At 49.4% G+C, this 18,539-nt stretch overlaps 1 protein-coding gene across 4 annotated transcripts in view; it reads left to right on the top strand.

Annotated features, from left to right (window-relative positions):
• The window catches only part of PAK3 (p21 (RAC1) activated kinase 3), a 148,469-nt gene that overhangs the window by 105,223 nt on the left and 24,707 nt on the right, over positions 1-18,539 (top strand). For all 4 annotated transcript variants that reach the window (XM_065729628.1, XM_065729629.1, XM_065729627.1 and 1 more), the window contains exons 2-3: positions 12,572-12,768; positions 18,248-18,348. In XM_065729628.1, coding sequence (XP_065585700.1) covers positions 12,594-12,768; positions 18,248-18,348 — 276 coding nt within the window. In that variant the 5' untranslated portion in view covers positions 12,572-12,593. The remainder of the gene's footprint in view (positions 1-12,571; positions 12,769-18,247; positions 18,349-18,539) is intronic.

The following is an 18,539-nucleotide window of genomic DNA, read 5'->3' as shown; positions in this document are numbered from 1 at the left end:
GAGCCCTCCTGAGCAGTAGCACATTCCCATGAAAACTTTCTCAACCAAGCATGTGACTTCCTGAAAAATTAATGACCAGCTCCAATTGGAGACCTTGGTGCCCCCAGGAGCCCAGCCTGTGCCTGCTGGATTGTGATGTGTCTGTGGGGAGGCAGAGTCCTAGGTATGGTGTTGCTCCCAGGTGGCCTGGCTTTTGTTACAGCGTAATTGCAGCCACTGAGAAATGAAGGAATTAAGGCACGTTGTAATTAAGCAATTGACCAGAGCTCCTGTGGTAAGTTGGTTACAGAGCCTGAGAGGGCATCTGATTCCCAGGGCTTCCTCCTGTGCACTTACACAGGGAGACAGGACAGGAAAAACCCTTCTGATTTGGGATCTATTTGAATATTTAAGGCTGTATTTTTTAAAAGACCTCAGCTCCCTTTGAGAAGAGCAAAAATTATGGGAATGCCAATAGCAGAATGAATCACTGATTTGAAAGTAGTTAACCACTGAACTTTGGAGAGCTGAATGGGACCAGTGGCTGCAAACACGGAGGGGATGTGGTCAGTGCCTCTAGCAAGGGAGTGTTCATGGGTGATACAAACAGCTATGCCTCCCTCTATGGGTAGAGGCAGGGTGCTTGAATGCCAGGGTATCAAGGTAGCATAGCAGAGAGTGCCTCTAAGGATGGGACAGCTGTGTGGCAGTAGGACTTAGTGCTGCAAGCTGACTCAATTGTTTGAGGACAGAGGGACAGAGCTCGTTTTCCATAATGTTTATCTGGGCTGGGGTGCTTTGGGTGGTGGGTAGCTGGCAAGTGCAGAAACATGCTAGAGCAAAAGATATCACTGTCATTGTCTTCAGCTGGCAGTGACTGCTGTTCTCTGGAGTGTGGGAGATGCTTTGTATGAATTCAGACTGTAGCTTTGCTATGTGAGGTGTGCGTACAAGGTATGGAACCTGGGAACTTGACTGGGCAGTTCACAACTGCTGGTGGTGAATGCTGGACAGCAAGAGGAGAGCTGGGCTCCTGGGGCATGTGGCAGGGACAGGTGGTGGGATATGCTTGTTAATTTATCTTGGTTTATTAGGCTGTTTCGGACTGTAATTTAATCTCTGTGCATTGATTTCCCACTTTGCAAGCTATGTGACTGGTGGCTGTGTTCTGACGAGCACGCTGATTACTTCTGGAGTGCATGGGGATCATTGGAGGCAGGGACAGGCCTTACTGAAGTGTACCTGCGTGGCATCAAGGGATTTAATTAGTTATTGCTGGTGAGCGACTTCTTAAACCTGAGATCAATGGCTCAATGAGTGCACAAAGTGGTATCAGTTTGTATAGTATAATGTATCATTTTGATAGTAGAAGGAAAGTATTTTAGAACACAAAGCAGTACAGAAACGAGTCCCATGAAGCGCTACGTTCCTTGTGGAGCTGTTGCAGACTGGACTGAATCAGAAGATTATGAGGTAGCCATAAACCATGGTGTGATGGCCCTGTTTCCCAGTGGAGACTCATGCAGCACAGGCCCGACTGGGGCTCCTGGGCCCTGGGCTGAGCTGAGCAGTGCCTGGCAGAGCGGCGGGACATCACGTGCCTGGCACACACAGAAGTGATGCTGGGCTGCTTGTCTGGGGGCCTGGGCTTGGCCTTGCATTTACTTTCTTCCCAGGGTTTGTGCATTTACTAGCTGGCATCCTGGCACTTGGCCCTGCTGTGGCAGGCAGCCTGCTTTCAGCGTGCTGGGCCTTAGAGGTGCCCTTGACTTCGGTGGGAGCAGGGGGAATACGGTCCTTGCGGGGCTGGGCAAAGTGCCTGAGTCAGGGAAAGGGCAGGCAGCCAGGGCCTTCCCACAAAGGCAAGGAAGTGGGATTCGGTTAGCTCTTACAGGAGCATTTAGCTCCCCAGCTTGGAAGGGCTCATAGGAACCTGATCCAGCACTGCCAGAGTCTATTCTGTGACTTCAGTGGGAATGGAATAAGACTCTAATTGCTTTAAACTCCTTGCACTTTTATCCATAACGATGATGCTGATAAGCAGAACTGAATTAAATGGTAATAAAGAGCTGTCTTCCCTGTACTGTTATCTGGTTTCTCCTGATAGAAATGTCTGCATCTGCATTATTTTAAGTTTGGTTTGGTTTTGTTTTCCCATGGTATCGTGCTCCCTTTAATAAATAATTTGTGGTTCGTTGTGGCAATTTTCTTAACTCCTGAAAAGAGCAGATCCTGTTTCGTATCTCTTCTGGCTTTGAGGTGTGTAGTTGCAAACAGCTTCTGCCCTCCCTTTTTCTCTTAGCATTGCCTCCTGTTTACAGTTGTACCCACACCTCGGAGAAGTTTGCTTACTATAAGGTAAATATTGACTCTTTTCTGTTTTACCAACCTTTTATTGCCTTATTTTGTTCCTGATGGCAGATAAATGTTGTTTGAGCGGTCAGGGATTATTAATTTTGCAAAAGAACCTTCATCTCTTCTAAGTGAGGGAATGCTTGCTTCCAGGTGTGAATAAGCAGCATAGATGGTCGCTGCCCCTCTGTAGAGACTGCTCTTGGGTTTCCCTCTGAAATTCACTGTAAGGGGGGGGGAACAGTCCTGAACATTTGCTTTTGTGCATCCTTGACCAGTCTTCCCCTGCAGTGCTCTCCCAGCCCAGGTGTGCATGCTGAGATGCGATGAGGCAGAGCCCTGTCCTGCTGAGCAGGGATAGCTGAGACTGGGGCTGAACAAATCCTTGTTGTTGCTGGAACTTGTTTCACCTGCGGCAGTGACACACTGATGAGAACAGCAGGCAGTGGTGCATATTATCAGCATAAGTTCTGAGGACTTTTCTGGCTGCTATTTCATGACATGCAGTCTTGTGAAGAGAAGATAGTATTTTCTGCCTGTGATCTGGCCTGTCGTGGAGCCGGTGCTTTATGACTGCCTGCAGCACTCTGAAATGGCCTGGAGTCTCCTATTAGAGCTGGGCAGTAATTTGGTGAGTTCATCTGCTGTCTTTTCCACTGAGACATGCATGTTGTGTTCTGTTCAGGTTCTCATATCTTTTTGTTTCCTGCTGTTAGTGACCAACTGGGCAGTGCCCTGTGCTGCTGCACTGCGAGAATATGGGCAGTTATCCTGCAGATGCACTCCTCAGGTTGTTGGCATTGCCCCTTCTCTGGGCCTGGGGCCTGGGGCTGGGATTTCATTCTGGGGCTGGGATTTCATTCTGGGGCTGGGATTTCATTCTGGGGCTGGGATTTCATTCTGGGGCTGGGATTTCATTCTGGGGCTGGGATTTCATTCTGGGGCTGGCCTTGCTGTCAAGCAGTGGATGACTCTGTGTGTCTGTGCCTGTCAGGCTGGAGCGATGACACCACTGGTTTTGGGGGGGTTTAGTAGCAGCAGCTCCTGTTTGCCCACTGACCTCAGAACAGCCCTTGTTCTACATTTCCAACACTTGGTGACATTTCTCTAGTCTAGGATTGGCTTTTATCTGCAGCTGGCTCTGCAATTCAGCTGGAATCAAACTGGGCTTTGATGTAATGGCACAGCAGCACACGTAGCCTGGAATGGCTGGCAGCTCATCAGAGCCTGTCTGCCTGCCCTGCTCCTCCTTTTGCAGGAGCACCCCCATTCACTGTGTGCACTCCTGTTACTTTCTGGGGACTACACCCTAAGATGCTCTGTTTCCATGTGTGTTATCTTGTCAGCCCAAGGTGAGCAGTTTTGTCTTACGTTCTGTACTGTGCTGTGAAACACAAAGCCCGTGTGTTTCAGACTGTCTGTCTGTGTTTCCTGGATTCCTCACATTCTCACCATGTACAGATGCTGCTGCCCTCAGCTCTGGCTCCCTCCTGCCCTCTGTCTCACTGCTGTGATGCTCCCAGTTTCTCTGGAGCCCCCCAGGCCCCTGACTGTGGGATGGGGCATCTCAGGCTGTCGTCTCTTTCTCTGGAAGATCTCAAACCCCTCTAGGGTTTCACACAGACGCTGTGACGCACAGCTCTGTAACCAAAGCATTCATTTTCTCTGCTTCGTGATTTTCCCTAAACAATGGTGCCTTTAGACAGGTTCACTTTGTTTGAGGCCAAACAATATATCAACCGTTCTTGTTGGGCTTTTTTAGCTGCTGTCCTTGGCAACAGTGTCTTGCTCATTCCTCATAGTTTGCTGCCACTTAATAAAATAACTCCACCTCCATTTCTCTTGTCTCTTCCTCCTCAAGGACAGCACAGTGAGCAGGTTGCCTTTGTGCTGCCACTGACTGTCCTTTCAGCCCAGCAGTTCCTAGGGCTGCCCCCCCAGCTCCCATTTGCTCTGTGCCCAGCTGGCACCTCGTGGGCCTCTTTTTTCTGCTTGCTGTCTGGGCTGCGGGTGCTGTGTTGCATGTACCCTGTGCTGCCTAGCGACCCGAATAGCTGTCAGGTTCCTGAAACTAAATCAGCTCATTACTAGGCCCCTTTAAGTCTGATAGATCTGAAGACGTGGAAACCATTTCTCACCTGCACTAGCAGCAGAGCTGAATTCTTTGTGGGGAAGGATAGACGCAGTGTGGCTGTGACCCCTGCGCTGGGTGCCCTGTGCTCATTGCCTCAGCACAAGATGCCACCCTGTCTGTGTCCTGCAGGGAGAGGGCACAGCGGCTCCAGGCTTCTGTCCTTAAGTACTGCTGCTTTGTTTCCTCGCCTCATCAAATCCTCACTTAGTTTACTTCAGTTTTTTTCTGAGGTCTGAAGTCGGTGTAAGTAGGCAGCAGAGGGTGTTGAGTGGTAGTGGGCTGCGGCCAGCAGTGGGGTAAATGCCGTGAGTCTCTTTGCTAAGCTCTCATACTACAGATCTGGCGTGTGCCTGGCACCAGCGATCTGTTTTAGATCCTGCTGTTTTCCTCTTTCCTCTTCCCTGGCTGTTCCTGTTTGTTTACTTGCTTCTGTACTTTTTGATGGCTCCTTATTTTTGGTGATTTCTTTGACTTAATATGGGGTCATGTTGGTGTTAGTATAGTTCTGGAGTTTTGCGGGGATTTATGTGAGGACCTCAGGGTGCACTTCCTGAGCAGTGGAGGCACTTCCCTGTGGGAGCAGCAGGTGCACAGCCTGGACAGGTGTGCTGGTGTGTTGTGAGCAGATGTAGCATGGCTCTTGTCTGCTTACAGCAACAGATTTTGCGTCCCTTTATGTTGGTGACTCACACACACATTCCCATGTTCTCCAGACAAGGCATCTTTGGCTGTAAGAGCAGCAAAGCGGTTTGTTCTGCAGAGAAGTTGTGGGAAGCAGGAATGCTACACAGAAGTGTGAAATACTTGCCTGCCTGCCATGGTTTGTAGCATGGACGCTGCCATTTTTAAAACCAGAGCCCTGCTGGCTTGAGCACTCCAGTACAGTGCCTGGGGCTGGGATTGCCTTACTCCACTCTGGAGAGTGCCACCACCTCCTGTGGTCATGCTTTCCTGCTCCAACTTGGAGTAGTAGCTGAGAAAGCCACAGATTCAGTGTGCGGGCCCTGTTTTGCTCTCTGAATGCAGGTTTCATCTCCCTGCAGCCTCTTCAGGAGTGGCATTTGTGTGTTGCTCTCTGGACTCCCCGCCCTTTTGCTCCAAACCAGGGTCCAGCAGGCACTGGAGACATGCATGCAGCCGCTGCGTTGCCTGCTGCCCGCGGCAGACATGCCATTACCCATGATAAGATCACTAACGTAGCAGGCAAATATTAGATATATGAAGCTAGTCAGCTGTAAATAAAAAGCCTGGCAAAGAATAAAAGGCAAAACGCTGTCCCTGGGGAAGTGAAGGGGATATGAATGCCTTCCTGCCCTAGTGCCCTACAGAGATGATGCAGAATCTGGAATGCATCCAGGTCCTGGTGAACAGCTGTGTGATGGGCCGGGGCTTCGGCACCTCCTCACCTGCAGGCTGGAGCTGGGACCTCCTGCTGCACCTTGGTGTGCTGCTGGACAGCTCAGTGCAGTCTGTGCCGACGGTGTTTGGAGGCCTCAAAGGCCCTGTGCCCTCCTGAGGGGCCCTGCACTGCTGCGGAGGAGCAATGGGCGGCTCCTGCTGGGTATTTCTCTGCCTTGGCCTTGGATATGCCTTTTAGATGCAACTTCATGCTCCTCCTCTATCACATGGGCTTAAATAATGCTGTTTACTACAGCAAAGCAGGCTGGGGATTGCAGAAGCAAAATGAGCCGAAAGGTGACTTGGGAGGTGCTGGGAAAGGGCAAGTGGCTATCGCTTTCACTGGCATTACACTGCAGCTTCCCTGTCCCCATCACAGGTGCCCTGCCAGTGCCTGGCAGCACTCTGACTGCCCAGAGCTGCATTCTGCATGGAGCAGAGAGCTGCACACATGTCCCATTGCTCAGTGAGACCATGTCCCTGTGAAGGGGCTGGCTTTTGGCACACAGTGTTTGCATGGGCTGGGGGTTGGCGGGGCCCTGTTGTGCTTATCATGATGTATCTGCTGTGAGAATGTCAGGCAGAGAGCAAACTGGAAGAGTGGAAAAAGCACCAGCCCTGCAGAGAACACAAGGAGCATGGAAATGAGGATTTTGTCTTCTTTTCCCCTTGTTTTCTTCCAAATTTTGCTTGATCTTTTATTTTTTATGGAAATAAAATGCAAACCTTTACAGGCAAGATACCAGCTGGCTTATGAAAGGCCGGCTCAATGCACCAGCTGGAGTTCAGTAGGAATTTAGGTGTCCAAAAAGTACAAAGTCAAAGATTTTATGTATATATGCAGGGAAATGGAGAGAATGTTTGTTACAGAAGCACGTGCAAGGAGAGGGGCATCCTTGGCTATTGTTTAATGTGAGAGGGAGGACAGTGATGGGAGCAACCTGGCAAACACTGTGACTGGAGCACACCCTGCTCAGGTCACTGTCTGTTAGCACAAGCACAGCGGGTTCAGAGCTGTGTCTTTGAGCAGCTGGGTGCACCCCTGTGCTCTCAGCCTCCCATCGCTGAGCAGAGGGCTGCAGGGCTCTGCCTTCATTTGGGCTGGGTGCATGTGGTGAAGTCTGTGTGTGAATGTGTGCTGGAGACAGGCTGTGCCTCCTCCAAAAGCCCACAAAGTAGGGACACAAGGTAAAAGGAAGAGGACTATCAGTTCTGACCAGACTCGAGCTCTGAGGCAGGAATAAAGTCCATGTGGAGAACTACTTCAGTGTATTTACAGTGATTTAAATCTGCACTTTGTTTCACAGTGGGCACAGGTTGTGGACTGGGGGAATGTGGGATTTTTGATGGGCACAGTTGGTTCAGAGGCATCCTCCTCTACTTCATGGAGTCCTTCAGCTGTGTAAATAAAAAGCAAAAAAGGGCTGGAGTGGGAAGAATGTTGTTTTTTTCATCACATGTGAATACTTTTTCTGGGTATTTTTATCATCAGCTCGTTCCTGGAGCTCTTATTTCGTTTTGGTATCCTTCACTTGTAACTCCCCTAGCTCCACCTGAAGTGTCAGCAGTGTCCACAGGCAGTGGCTTGGAGCACAGTCTTTTGGATTGCTTTTGTCGTTTGGTTTTTTTACCCCTTTTTTTCCACGTTGTGTTCATAGCACTGTGCACAGGTTTCCCAGTAGCTGCTGGACTGGGCAGCAGGGCTGGCCCTGGTGCACAGGGCTGTTTCTCCCCATGCCCTCTGTGCACATGCTTCTTCCTTGCCATCGTGCACCACCCCATGGCTCAGGCCAGGTGGATGGCCTAGCTGGCTCCTGGGGTCCAGGGAAAGGACAGTAATTTAAGTCTGAAGAAACATTTAGTGAAATAAGGCCACTAAGTTCACTGTTCCTGCGTTCACATCTCCTCTATATTCATTTATTTTGCAGTGTTCTGGAGCAAACGTGCTGTCAGGAGGGAATTTGGAACCAGCATTAGGGAATTGCTTAATAAAGCTCCAGCAGAAACTTGGTTCTCAGCTGTGTGTGCGTCGGTCGTGCCTTGGAGAAGCACTGCATTGGGGTGGCTCTGGCTGGGTACAGCCTGAGCTCAGAGCAGTGCCTGCAGGCAGCAAGCAGCTTATGGCTGCTGCTGCAGGGGCCAGGAGTCACTTGCAGCAAGTTTAGGAGGTAACTTCTGTGTAAGTGAATAGGCTGGAGGAAATTGTAAGCTGCTTACAGGGTGTTTGCAAACAAACAAAGAGTGCATTCATCGAAGAAATGACTGTTAGAGTCATTGCTCAGCTCAGTGCTTGTTTACCTGCCTGGGAGGGTAATTGGAGAGCAGTTGTGCTGTGAGGCCATGAGAGGCAAGGTGAGGGTTAGGTGTTACTGCCTTGGTTGCTGGGTAGAGCTCCTGCTGAGGTTGGTGTGAACGCTGATATTTCAGGGTTGCAGGTGGAAGCACTGAGGGCTGTCCTGCAGCACTGGGATGTGGAGGGCCTCCGAAGTGCCCCAGCTCCCTGTAGCACTGGGGCACATGCCCTGCTCTGCTCTGCTGCTGCACGGCCCTTCTTACTGAAGGGCTTTGGGGGCAGTTTTGTAACTTAGCTAGGCTTAGCGGGGAAGAGAGCAAACCCTCATGCACATCATGACACTGTGATTGCATTCATTCTGTGCAGCTAACCAGCTGCACTTACACTTCTACGCTTAGAAAGACTACAAATGAACATGCAGCTGTAGAGAAACATACAGTCCTCCAGCAACTGTACTGGGAAGTGTTGTGTAAGTCTCTCAGCCAGTATGCAACAGAGCTTCTCAGTGCTCAGTGCCTCCAGAGCTGCTTGGTTACAGCCCTGCTGTTCTGTGGGGCATGGATGAGTATTGCTGGGAGCAGAATGGGGCTCATACAGCTCAGTAATGAAATATCTTTTTTCAGGAAGTGTATTTATAAACAAAGAGCTCTGGGGAAAAAAGAGCACTGAATCTTCAATTACATTTGCAAAGCTGCTGCATGGAAATTGGCACAGCTCTGTCCGGACAAGGGATCTTAGAAACAATTTTGCTGCATCACAAGCTGCAGCCGTATCTCTGAGGCTTTGAAAGCGAACACTAATGTCTCTGTGAACAGGATTCTCTTTGTGAACTCTAATTGGAACCAGTCCTGCCTGAATGCTGCGGCCTTTGACATAACGTGACTAACCTAGGGAAGCGGTCCCAGACCTGTCTGTGAGCAGTGCTCCTTGGAGGGCTGGCTTGGACAAAGGGGCAGCAGGAGGCTGCTCTGTACCTGGAACTGACTCCAGGCAGTTGTGTGTGTGTGTGTGGTTCTGAAGACATTTGTGTGCATTAAGTGTCTTCCTCTCCTTTCCCTGGCTTGGCAAGAGCAAGGTGGAAAAAATACTAAAGGTCAAGCTATTCGGGGTGGGGGGACCGAGTCATGGAGCTGGATGTTGTGTACTTAAGGCCCATGTTTGTCTTTGCAGCTACAGAACTGGTGACTGGAAGAGGTGGGACAGAAGGAGATGGATGTTGTCCCATAAACCTGCAGTGGTTGCATAGAAGTGACTGACCTGATCGAGAACTCAGTTTTAGTTTTGCTACTTGGCCGTGGAGCTGATGCGCTCGCATATGCGTTTGTTGTTGTGTTTTCAGTGTAACTGTCTGTTCCTTAAATCCAGTGGGCATTTATTTCCTTCAGAGTCAATGGGCATCAAAAAGAACTTTCTCTGGAGGTAGGTGCCGGTGCCCATCTCTTCATTGCACGCACATTTCTGCCTCAGCAGTCTGTCACCAGCACTGCCTTGGCTGCTGTGAGAGGAGGAGGTCTTGGAGGAGCAAGGTGAGAAGATCCTGATGGTGGTACACTTCTTTCGGCAAGTGTCAGCTGGCCTCTTCCAGAAGCTGTTCGTGAGGACAGCCTGGGGGCTGCAGCAGCTCGCCGTGGTGAAGCACTCTGAAGCAGTGTGGTTTGCTGGGATCTCACCTCTGCTGCAGAGTTGTTCTGCTTTTGCTTTAAGTTTCCCCTCCAGACATCAGGACTGTGGGGGGATTCTGAAACATGTGACAGGAGTGAAAACCAACAGCAGGCTGGCTCTCTGGGTTTGTATGAGTTGCACAGCGTGCAGAGACCCCAGCACAGCTCCCACCCCTTCAGTCCTGTGGGTTTTATGTTCCTGAGGGCATTGAGCTCCTCACTCACTGCAAATTCAGCACTGTTCTCCTCGAGCCCGCAGTTCTGATTTGGTGGGAGGTTGGCTGTTTCTGTCTTACTTTGTTCTGCTGAGGAGCTTCTTCAGAAGGCCTTGGGTGGGTTATGAGCTGCTTGTGTGTTCATTGGCACTCCGTTTTGAGTTGAGGTGGGGCGAGTTAGCACGAAGTTAGATGTGAGAGTGAATGTTCTTTTGCCATGAAGTGAGTGGTGTATGGAAATTCTCAAAATTATAAAGAATGGAAGAGCCAACGGGCTCTGATTGGGAAACCCATAAACTGTTGGTGTCAGTGTGTGTGCTGCCCTGTGGTTTGCTGTCATTTTCATTCAGACCGGCTCTGGGAAGTTAATATCAGCCGTTAAAGCTTTGAGGCCGTCTTCCCCCCCTTTTCTCTTCTGGTTCAGAAGTGAATAAAGAAGCTTTGTACGATTCTTGAAACCAAGCCTGAAACAGCTCTGAACAAAATATAGTGTTCTTTTCAAGATCATGGAAATAATTACATCATAGGCAAATTGGGCCAGAAACCGTTAATAGTATTCTTTGTGGAGTGAAACCCCACGGGAGGACCTGTTTGAGCAGAGCAGCATTGTTTACAAACAGATACAGTGGCAGAGGCAGTTGTCCCATTCCGAGGGACAGCTGAGGTTGGTGCCATGTAATAGACTTCACAGAATGACTGCAGGCTGGGGGCTGTGCCCGGCAGCTGAGCACTGCGGGTGCTGGAGAAGTCCATGGGGGTGGGTTTCAGGGCGGACAGCCTGTGCTGCTGTCAGCTCCTGGCCTGCCAGGGCTGTTCACACGGGGTGAGCACGGCTGTGGGGTGCCTGTCTGCTCAGAGCACCCCGTGTGCGCACAGGCCGTGCTGCTGCACGGGGCGGTGTGGGGCACACAGCACTGCATCTCATGTCTCTGCTGTGGGAGCTGGGTCGCACCCGGCCTCGTGTGTGTGCCCCTTCAGCAGGAGGGAACATGGTCTCTCCCACTTCTTACAGCAGTTTTCAAAGACCTCTTGCATTTCAAGATAGAAATTGCAAAGGCTGTTGACAGTAGCTGACGTAAATCTACAAAAGAGTGTGGTTCTCCGGGTAAATGGCCATGGTCTGCTGCTATGTGAAATGCTAACAGCCAAAATGGCCATGTCGTCCTGAAAACTGGGGCAGGGTGAGCATCTCTGCCTTTTCCAATTGGTCATGCAGTTTTTATGTGGGAGGTGTTCTCAGGCAGGGCGGTGTGGGTTTGATTATCTGATCTATGGGCTGGAAGTCCTGGGGAATGTCAGCTGTGTCAGTCGGGGCTGTGCTGCAGGCTTTCCTCGGCCCCGTGTGTGTGGCTGCAGCTGACCCATGGTGCTGCGTGGCTCTCCTGCCACGGTGCCAGGCCTCGCTGTGTCAGCAGCAGCCACTGCCTTTGGACAGTGCTCCTGAAGAAAACTATGACTTCTGCAGTTAAAAAATAAATAAATAGCAATCGGTTGCTTCATCTTAGATTTAACAGAGCGGCGGCTGGCTGCAGGAACATGTGTTATCTGTGAAGCAGTGCAGGGATGGCTCTGCCAGACGCTCACCGTGAGTCTGCTTGTGCCTGCCATAAATGGAGCTGGGAGGCAAGGTGCTTTTAACCTTTAACAACATGCAGCAGAGCCCATGTCACGTCTGATCCGTTCAAAATCATACTCTATTTTCAGGTCCTGAAACAGTTGGAGTTTGTTTTACTGAGCACTGCTTGTTTGTGAAACCAGCTGGTTAGTGCAGGCTGGATTTTCGGTACTGATGAGGAATTCCCAAAGTGCTACCTGCCCCACGTTTCCTCAGCATGTGGAACTTTGCAGCAGTTCCTGGCTATCTTTTCCTTTGGGTCGGTGCTGCTGTTCTGAGCAGCTCACGATGAGCTGTACCCGGGGTTGGGTGGTGCTGCAGGCAGCCCGAGAGGTCTGCGTGGTGACAGCACAGAGAGACACACCTGAACTGTTTTCAGGGTATGACCATTTTCCCACTCAGTGCTGTGATGAATTTTAAAGCATACGTGTTGCTTGTTTCTATGTGCAAAAATGGTTTTAGTTAGTACTTCTTTGAAGCCCTGTGCTTAGGGGTAAACCCTCTGCAAAAACAAAGTGAGGGGAGAGCAGAGGCCCCAGTGCTTGCTGCCTGCACTGCCCAGCGTGCTGCCTCTGGCTTACATCGCACGAGTGGTGCCCCCGGGTACCAGGTTGTTTCAGAAAGCTGTGTAAACTTGGCTTCATAGGCCTGGTTTTAGAGGAGGAGCTGGCCTGTAAAACAGGAAATAAAACGTTCATTAGAAAAATTGAGACTTTAAGAGGAATTAAAAAAAAAAAACCAACACTTTTTTTTTTCTACTGGTGCAATTATTTTTAGGAACAGCATGTATTTAGGGCAACCAGCAGCAGGCTCACTCAGAGCAACCTCTCACAGACAGCCTTCCTCCCCCAGCAGCAGGTTTTCCACCCCTCCCCACATGCAGCACCTCACCTGACAGGCGTGCTTTGTGTTCTGTTTTTGCAGGAGGCTGTGAGGGCTGCTGAAGATGTCCGATAGTCTGGATGTTGAAGAGAAACCTCCAGCCCCGCCGTTGAGAATGAACAGCAACAACCGTGATTCTTCAGCACTAAACCACAGCTCCAAACCGCTCCCCATGGCCCCTGAGGAGAAGAACAAGAAAGCCAGGCTGCGCTCCATCTTCCCGGGAGGAGGGGATAAAAGTAAAGTATCAGCATTGGGTGGCTGTGTCCTTCTCTGGCTCTCTGTTGGTTGCTGTGTTTTCTTTCTGCCCGTTTTCTTTCTGTTTCAGTTGCAGAACATGGTAATTAAAGTCACTCTGAGCCTTCTGTTCCAGTTACTCTAGTAACATGTTCCAAAAGAGGAGGAGGTGTTCAGGCAGTTCCTGGTTTGTCTCTGAGAAGCCAGTGAAACGTGCACACACGTTGTGCTGCTTGCCTTTAAAAAATGCCCCTTCAGTTCAGTTCAGTTGGTTCGGTTTCTTTGGATTTTGCTTTGGGTTTGCAGTAGAACCAGAGATGAGGTCATATGCTTTACAAAACATGTTTGCAGAAGTGAGAAGGCAATATGCCTGACACTTCCTTCTAGTGCTTTTGCATTCCACGGATGGGAGCAAGGCTGTTCTTGCTTGTTCCTATTGCAGTGACAGTGGATGCGGAATGGCTTGATTTCAAACCTGCTGGATGTGTTCACAGAGTTTCTTAAAAATGCTGGAAACTGTGTTTCAGTTGCATTCTCTGAACTGTGTCAGGAGGTAATCAAGGAGGTAAACTAACCCTCTTATTTTAATGCCCTCAACCTGATGGGTGCTGAGGGAGCTGACTGATGTCACTGCAGGGCCACTGTGCATTATCTTTGAAAGGTGCCCAGGCACATTACAGTACGACTGAAAAAAAGACAGAAGTGACGTTCACCTTCAAGGAGAAGGTGTAAGGAGCTGCATGCCACTCAGCCTCAGTTGGTACCTAGGAAGTCAGTGGAACAAACTTCCCTGGAAACCATTTGCAAACATCTAATGGACCAGAGTGTGACCAGGAGTACTGGGAGAATCTCGTGAAATATAGCCAGAGGAGATGTTGCACCTGGGGGCAAACAGCTCTGTGCACCCGTGGACACTGGGGTCATCCTGCTGGAAAGCAGTTCTGCAGAAGCTGTGGGGGTCCTCGTGTTCAAGAAGCCAGTCCTGCCAGCAGTGTGCCCCTGTGGCAAAACAAGCAAACGAAAAAGGCCACGAGCATTTTGGGCTGCATGTGGAAGTGTTGTCAGCAGGTGGGTGGAGATGCTCATCCCCTCCATGCCTCGTGGGAGGGTGTAAAGAAGACAAGGCCTGACTTCTCTGTGAGGTGTCCAGTGCCCCTACAAGAGGCAGTGTGACAGTACAAGACTCAGTAGTACTGAGTACTCATCTCATACAGAGTCTGTGATGGGACAGGCCCAGGCCTCAGGCAGAGCTGGCTGTGTCACATCTCATACCCCTGCCTTCTGGGAGCACTGTGAATTTTTGGTTCATTCTTTTCAAAGGCCAAAATTAAGCAAGCTGGGAGAGATTTTAAGTCCCAGAACCATGTGGGTCACTTCTTCCCCTGTCTGCTGGCAAGTCAGCATACCAGCGCTCTGAGGGAACATCTATAAAACAGGGGGTGCTGAGCATGACATACAGAGATGGCAGATCCAGAAACAGCCCCTCCTGGAAATGCTCAGTGACATTAAAAATAGATACAATTAACTATCAGTCAGAGTAGTCTTAGGAAACATGCAAGTATCATGATTTTAAATGTTACTGGGTGTAACATTTAAGTAAGCTGAGATTTATTGCTTAATTGTGATGGGTGAAATAAATGGAGGAAATTTAACTTGGCTGGCTGGGCCCCTGGAGGTGGTTCTGTGTTGTGCTTGGCTGGTGGCTCAGGGCATCAGCTGCCCAGGGCGTGCTCTGCACACTCAGTGACACGTTTTTCAGAGTCCTTCTGCTTATAAAACCAGAAGATGATTAATATGGCTGCTCTCATGGGTGCAGTGCTTTGCAGCCTCACGGATTTACAGTGATGGTCCAGTGGCTGTGCACAGAAGTGAAGGAAGCACCATGATGGGATATGTGTGCCCAACCTGCAGGACCTTCATTGGCACAGCAGGCAGGGTGCAGGGATGGCTGAGCTCAAGTGCAGGGCTGTGCACAGGGGCCAGCACTGTTTTGTGGCACTATGCCAGCAGAGCAGTGAGTCTTGGTTTTCAGTTATGGTTTAAGCACTTCTGCATTTAAGGCCTTGCTTTGGTAAGCGGCTGATGTCTGAGGGGCCCCCTGTGCTTCTACAGCCACATCCCAGAGCAGCTGACTTGCCCAGCTCCTCTCACCCGATCCTGGGAAAGGTGCCCCCAGGAAATGGGGGCTGAGGAAGCCAAGGCAGAGGTACTGAAACACCTTTGCAGTGCCACATGGGCATGAAACCCACTCCCCATGACTCTACTGAAGCTGTGAAGTTGGCTCTTCTTCCCCATGATGACAGGGGTGGGAGCTGCAGCAGAATTCACAGTGCTAGCCTTTCCTTTCAGCTGAGAGCTGTTTCCTGAAGAGAACTGAGAGCTGGAAGAGCTCACCTGTGCTCTCCCAACTGCTCGGATACATCCCTGCTCTGATGGTTAAGATACCCACGATTACTGTGCTGTGATAAACGGGTCAAGATTAGTGAAGGAGAAATAACGGGATAAGGTGCTGGGCTTGGACATGAGGAGAGCAGAAGGGAGAAGGAGCAGGCTTACAGGAGAGGGGATGGAGGAAGGAGCAGGGTGAGATGAGGAGGCGAGCAAACAGGAGGGCATGGCATGAGGTCAGGCTTTTCCTCTCTGGAGGAAGGCTGCTGCTCAGCTGACTCACATTTTTCTGCCAAACAACTGCTCTTTTTTTTTTTAGCATAACGATAATAATAATAATGCTGATGCACAGCTTGTGGAAGACAACACTCTGCTTGTTCTCTTTCCATCTAGTAGCTGCTGGGGCAGTGTGGGTGGGCCCTTGTGGCCAACTGCTCTGCATCAGGAGCGTGGTGTATGTGGGGTGGCAATTACAAGCAAAATCTAGTGTAGAACCCTTGAATCCAAGCAGTCCCTGCTCCATTCATGCCTTTTCATATTGTTTTGCCATCTTACATAAAACAGGAGCAGTGTGGATGGCAGGGCACAGACAGAAGTGTCAGTGTTCGGACCATAGGCAGTATGCTTGCAGGCTGTTTGTGAAGCAGGAGCCAGGCCATGGGAGGGAGCTGGGATGCTTGTCCTCTGCAGGAGTGCTGCTGCTGGGGTGTGCTTCCTGTAATGCCTTTGGCTGTTGCTTTAAACTGAGTTTGGTGGCCCTTTAAATCCACTTTTCCCTGAGTTTGCCAGTGGATGAGGTAGGAGTAGCCAGTTTTGTTATCTACAGTAAAAATTTATATATGCTGAACAAAGGTGACATCTTTCAACTGGCAACATTTATCCTGAAAATTAAAGCAACAACACCTTGGAGATAAAAGAAGATAAAAAGCCTCTGTGTTATATGTGATGTATTGCTGTTATCATTACTGAATGCCGAATGAAAATAATTCATCAATTAAGATTGTGGAGGAGCTTGCAGTACAGATGAAAGGTGACATTTAATTATTTAATGAGGATAAATGCAGCAGTGCAAAGGAAGGATTAGAAACATCCAAAGTACTCAGGACTTTAATTAGGAAGAGCAGAGCATCTTCCTCTAAATTATGCTGTAAGGTAGGAGAAGAAAAATGTGCAAAGGGAGCTTTCCTTTCTTGTAAGATAAAACATAACTTATGCTGATCTGTCCCATGGAGTTGTGCTATCTGTGAGCAAAAGCAGATATAGGGTGTGATGGTATGGCCCATGGGGGACATGCTCAGGAAGTGGGCAGGTGTTGTACTGGGACACAGGAGAGTAGTGAGCAGGGAATTGCTTCATGTTAGAAGGATGATGCATCACAAGATGGGTTTTACAAAGCTCTGTCCTGGCTGATGTTGGTAGAAAGGGAAGCTTGTGTTGGAGATAAGGAACAAGCTTCTCATGCAGCTATCTTTTATGTGTGTAGCATGGCTGTCAGTGACACTGCAGTGAAAGGTAGAGATGGGAACTGAGAAACTGCTCCTTTCTGTCCTGCTGATGTGTCTCTATGACTGACCTATGCACTTCTATATTACCATTAATCGTGTTAACACGGTGGTGTTTAGAGATCCTGATGGGATACCTGTTGTGGTGAGCACAACAGAGCAGGCAGGGAGAAGGTGGGGTGGGCAGCAGAGGAGAGGTGGGGTGCTGATGAGGTGTAGAGAACTCAGTTTAGTGACACGAGTTGATGTGATTTATTTTAGCCTGAGCTTTGTGTTCATCTTACTGAGTTTGCCTTAAGAACTTTCACATTTTGCAAGCGAGCACCATGATATTTGTTCTGTTCCAGCCGTGAGCATGTAACTCCTCACTGAAACAATGAACACAGCGGAGAGCGTGGCATTGCCCTTCAGCTGTGCATGATGTGCCCCTGGCACGAGGGGACCCAGCAGTGAGCTCCACACTGTATTATTCACCCAGAGCAGAGTTGTCATGGAACGTGTGGGCGCTTGGGAAGCCAGTAGCTCAGTGCCTGCCTGCAGACCGGGTCTGAGCACGGGTTTGTGCTGCCTTCATCTGTGTGCTCAGGAGGAGTCCAGAGCCAATGTTGCCGTCACCGTTTCTCAGGACTGTCACTGTTGCACGTGGATTCTTGGTGCAGCCTCTCTCAGCCTTTCTTCTGCTTGTTCTTTGTCAGGGTCAGTGCAGCTGGGCTGAAGGGAGGTTTGTCAGTAGTGGAAGCACAGGAGATGGACAAACACATGGGTCGTCGCTTCCAAAAGGTGTTAGATTAGGAAGGAGAGAGGAAATGTGCAGGTTGACTGGCTTCTAGGTCTGTCTCCTTCAGTAAGGTACTGTGCACTCAGTGAATGCTGGCTGAGGGGCTTCAAAATTACATGTATATATTCCTTGAAACCTGACTTTTATGGGTATGCATCTCATAGTTAATTGTGAGCTCAAGTGAAGCTTTTCCAGAGGAGTTTATGGGATTTTGTTGCTCTGCAGATTCTGTGGTTCCTTATGCAGGAAGAGCTGCTGCTTCAGTCTTCTGCTTCAGCGAGGAGCAAGAACGGGACCTTCATCTTCTTCTGAGCTGCCTGCTTTCATTGAACCTGCAGGAGCATGGCTATCTTTACACCCTCTCCTCTGATTTGTCTGATTTTGGTGGATTCACAGCACGCTGGAGAAGACACTCATACAAACAGGCACTTGCACACATCCTGGCGTTCTTCACTTCCGCAGGAACCCACGGAGCAAGAAATTAATGGGTAGAGGTTAAAACTCAGTGAAGAAAAAAACTGATAATAGAAGCCATAGTGCTCAGAGGTGACCTAAGATGACTTTATGAGCTTACAGCCCCATGCTTTGACAACTTCTTGGAAGAAAACCAAAATCAGATATATCATCATCTAGGCATTCTCAGGACAAGGGCTGACAGGCTGGTGTTGCATTAGTTTGGGTCTAATGGTCAAGTAAGATTATCTCTGAACTGTCTTTCACATACCAATACTGTTTTGAGTGCATGTGATTGTGAAACATCTTGAGGTGAAAAGCTGTGCAGAAAATAAGTGCTTGTTAACACTTTGCTTCTAGCCAATAAGAAGAAAGAGAAAGAACGCCCTGAGATCTCTCTTCCTTCAGACTTCGAGCACACGATTCATGTGGGGTTTGATGCCGTCACTGGAGAATTCACAGTAAGTACCTGCTGTGTTGCATATTTACTAAAACTTCCAGTTCCTTTATGATAAAATAGCTGCCTGGTGCCAGAAACAGCAGATGACAGCAGCCAGGCTGTGAAGAGAGACCTTTATTGGTTGAGCTTGGAGTGTTCTGCTTCTGATTCAGGCTGTTTTTTTTCTCCAAGGATTATCACCAGTGTCTGTGG

This window comes from Cyrtonyx montezumae, unplaced genomic scaffold, assembly GCF_038088225.1.
Source record: "Cyrtonyx montezumae isolate F1298 unplaced genomic scaffold, pur_monq_1.0 scaffold_11, whole genome shotgun sequence".
In the NCBI taxonomy this organism is placed as follows: domain Eukaryota; kingdom Metazoa; phylum Chordata; class Aves; order Galliformes; family Odontophoridae; genus Cyrtonyx; species Cyrtonyx montezumae.
This window is presented reverse-complemented; position numbering and strand designations above follow the sequence as displayed.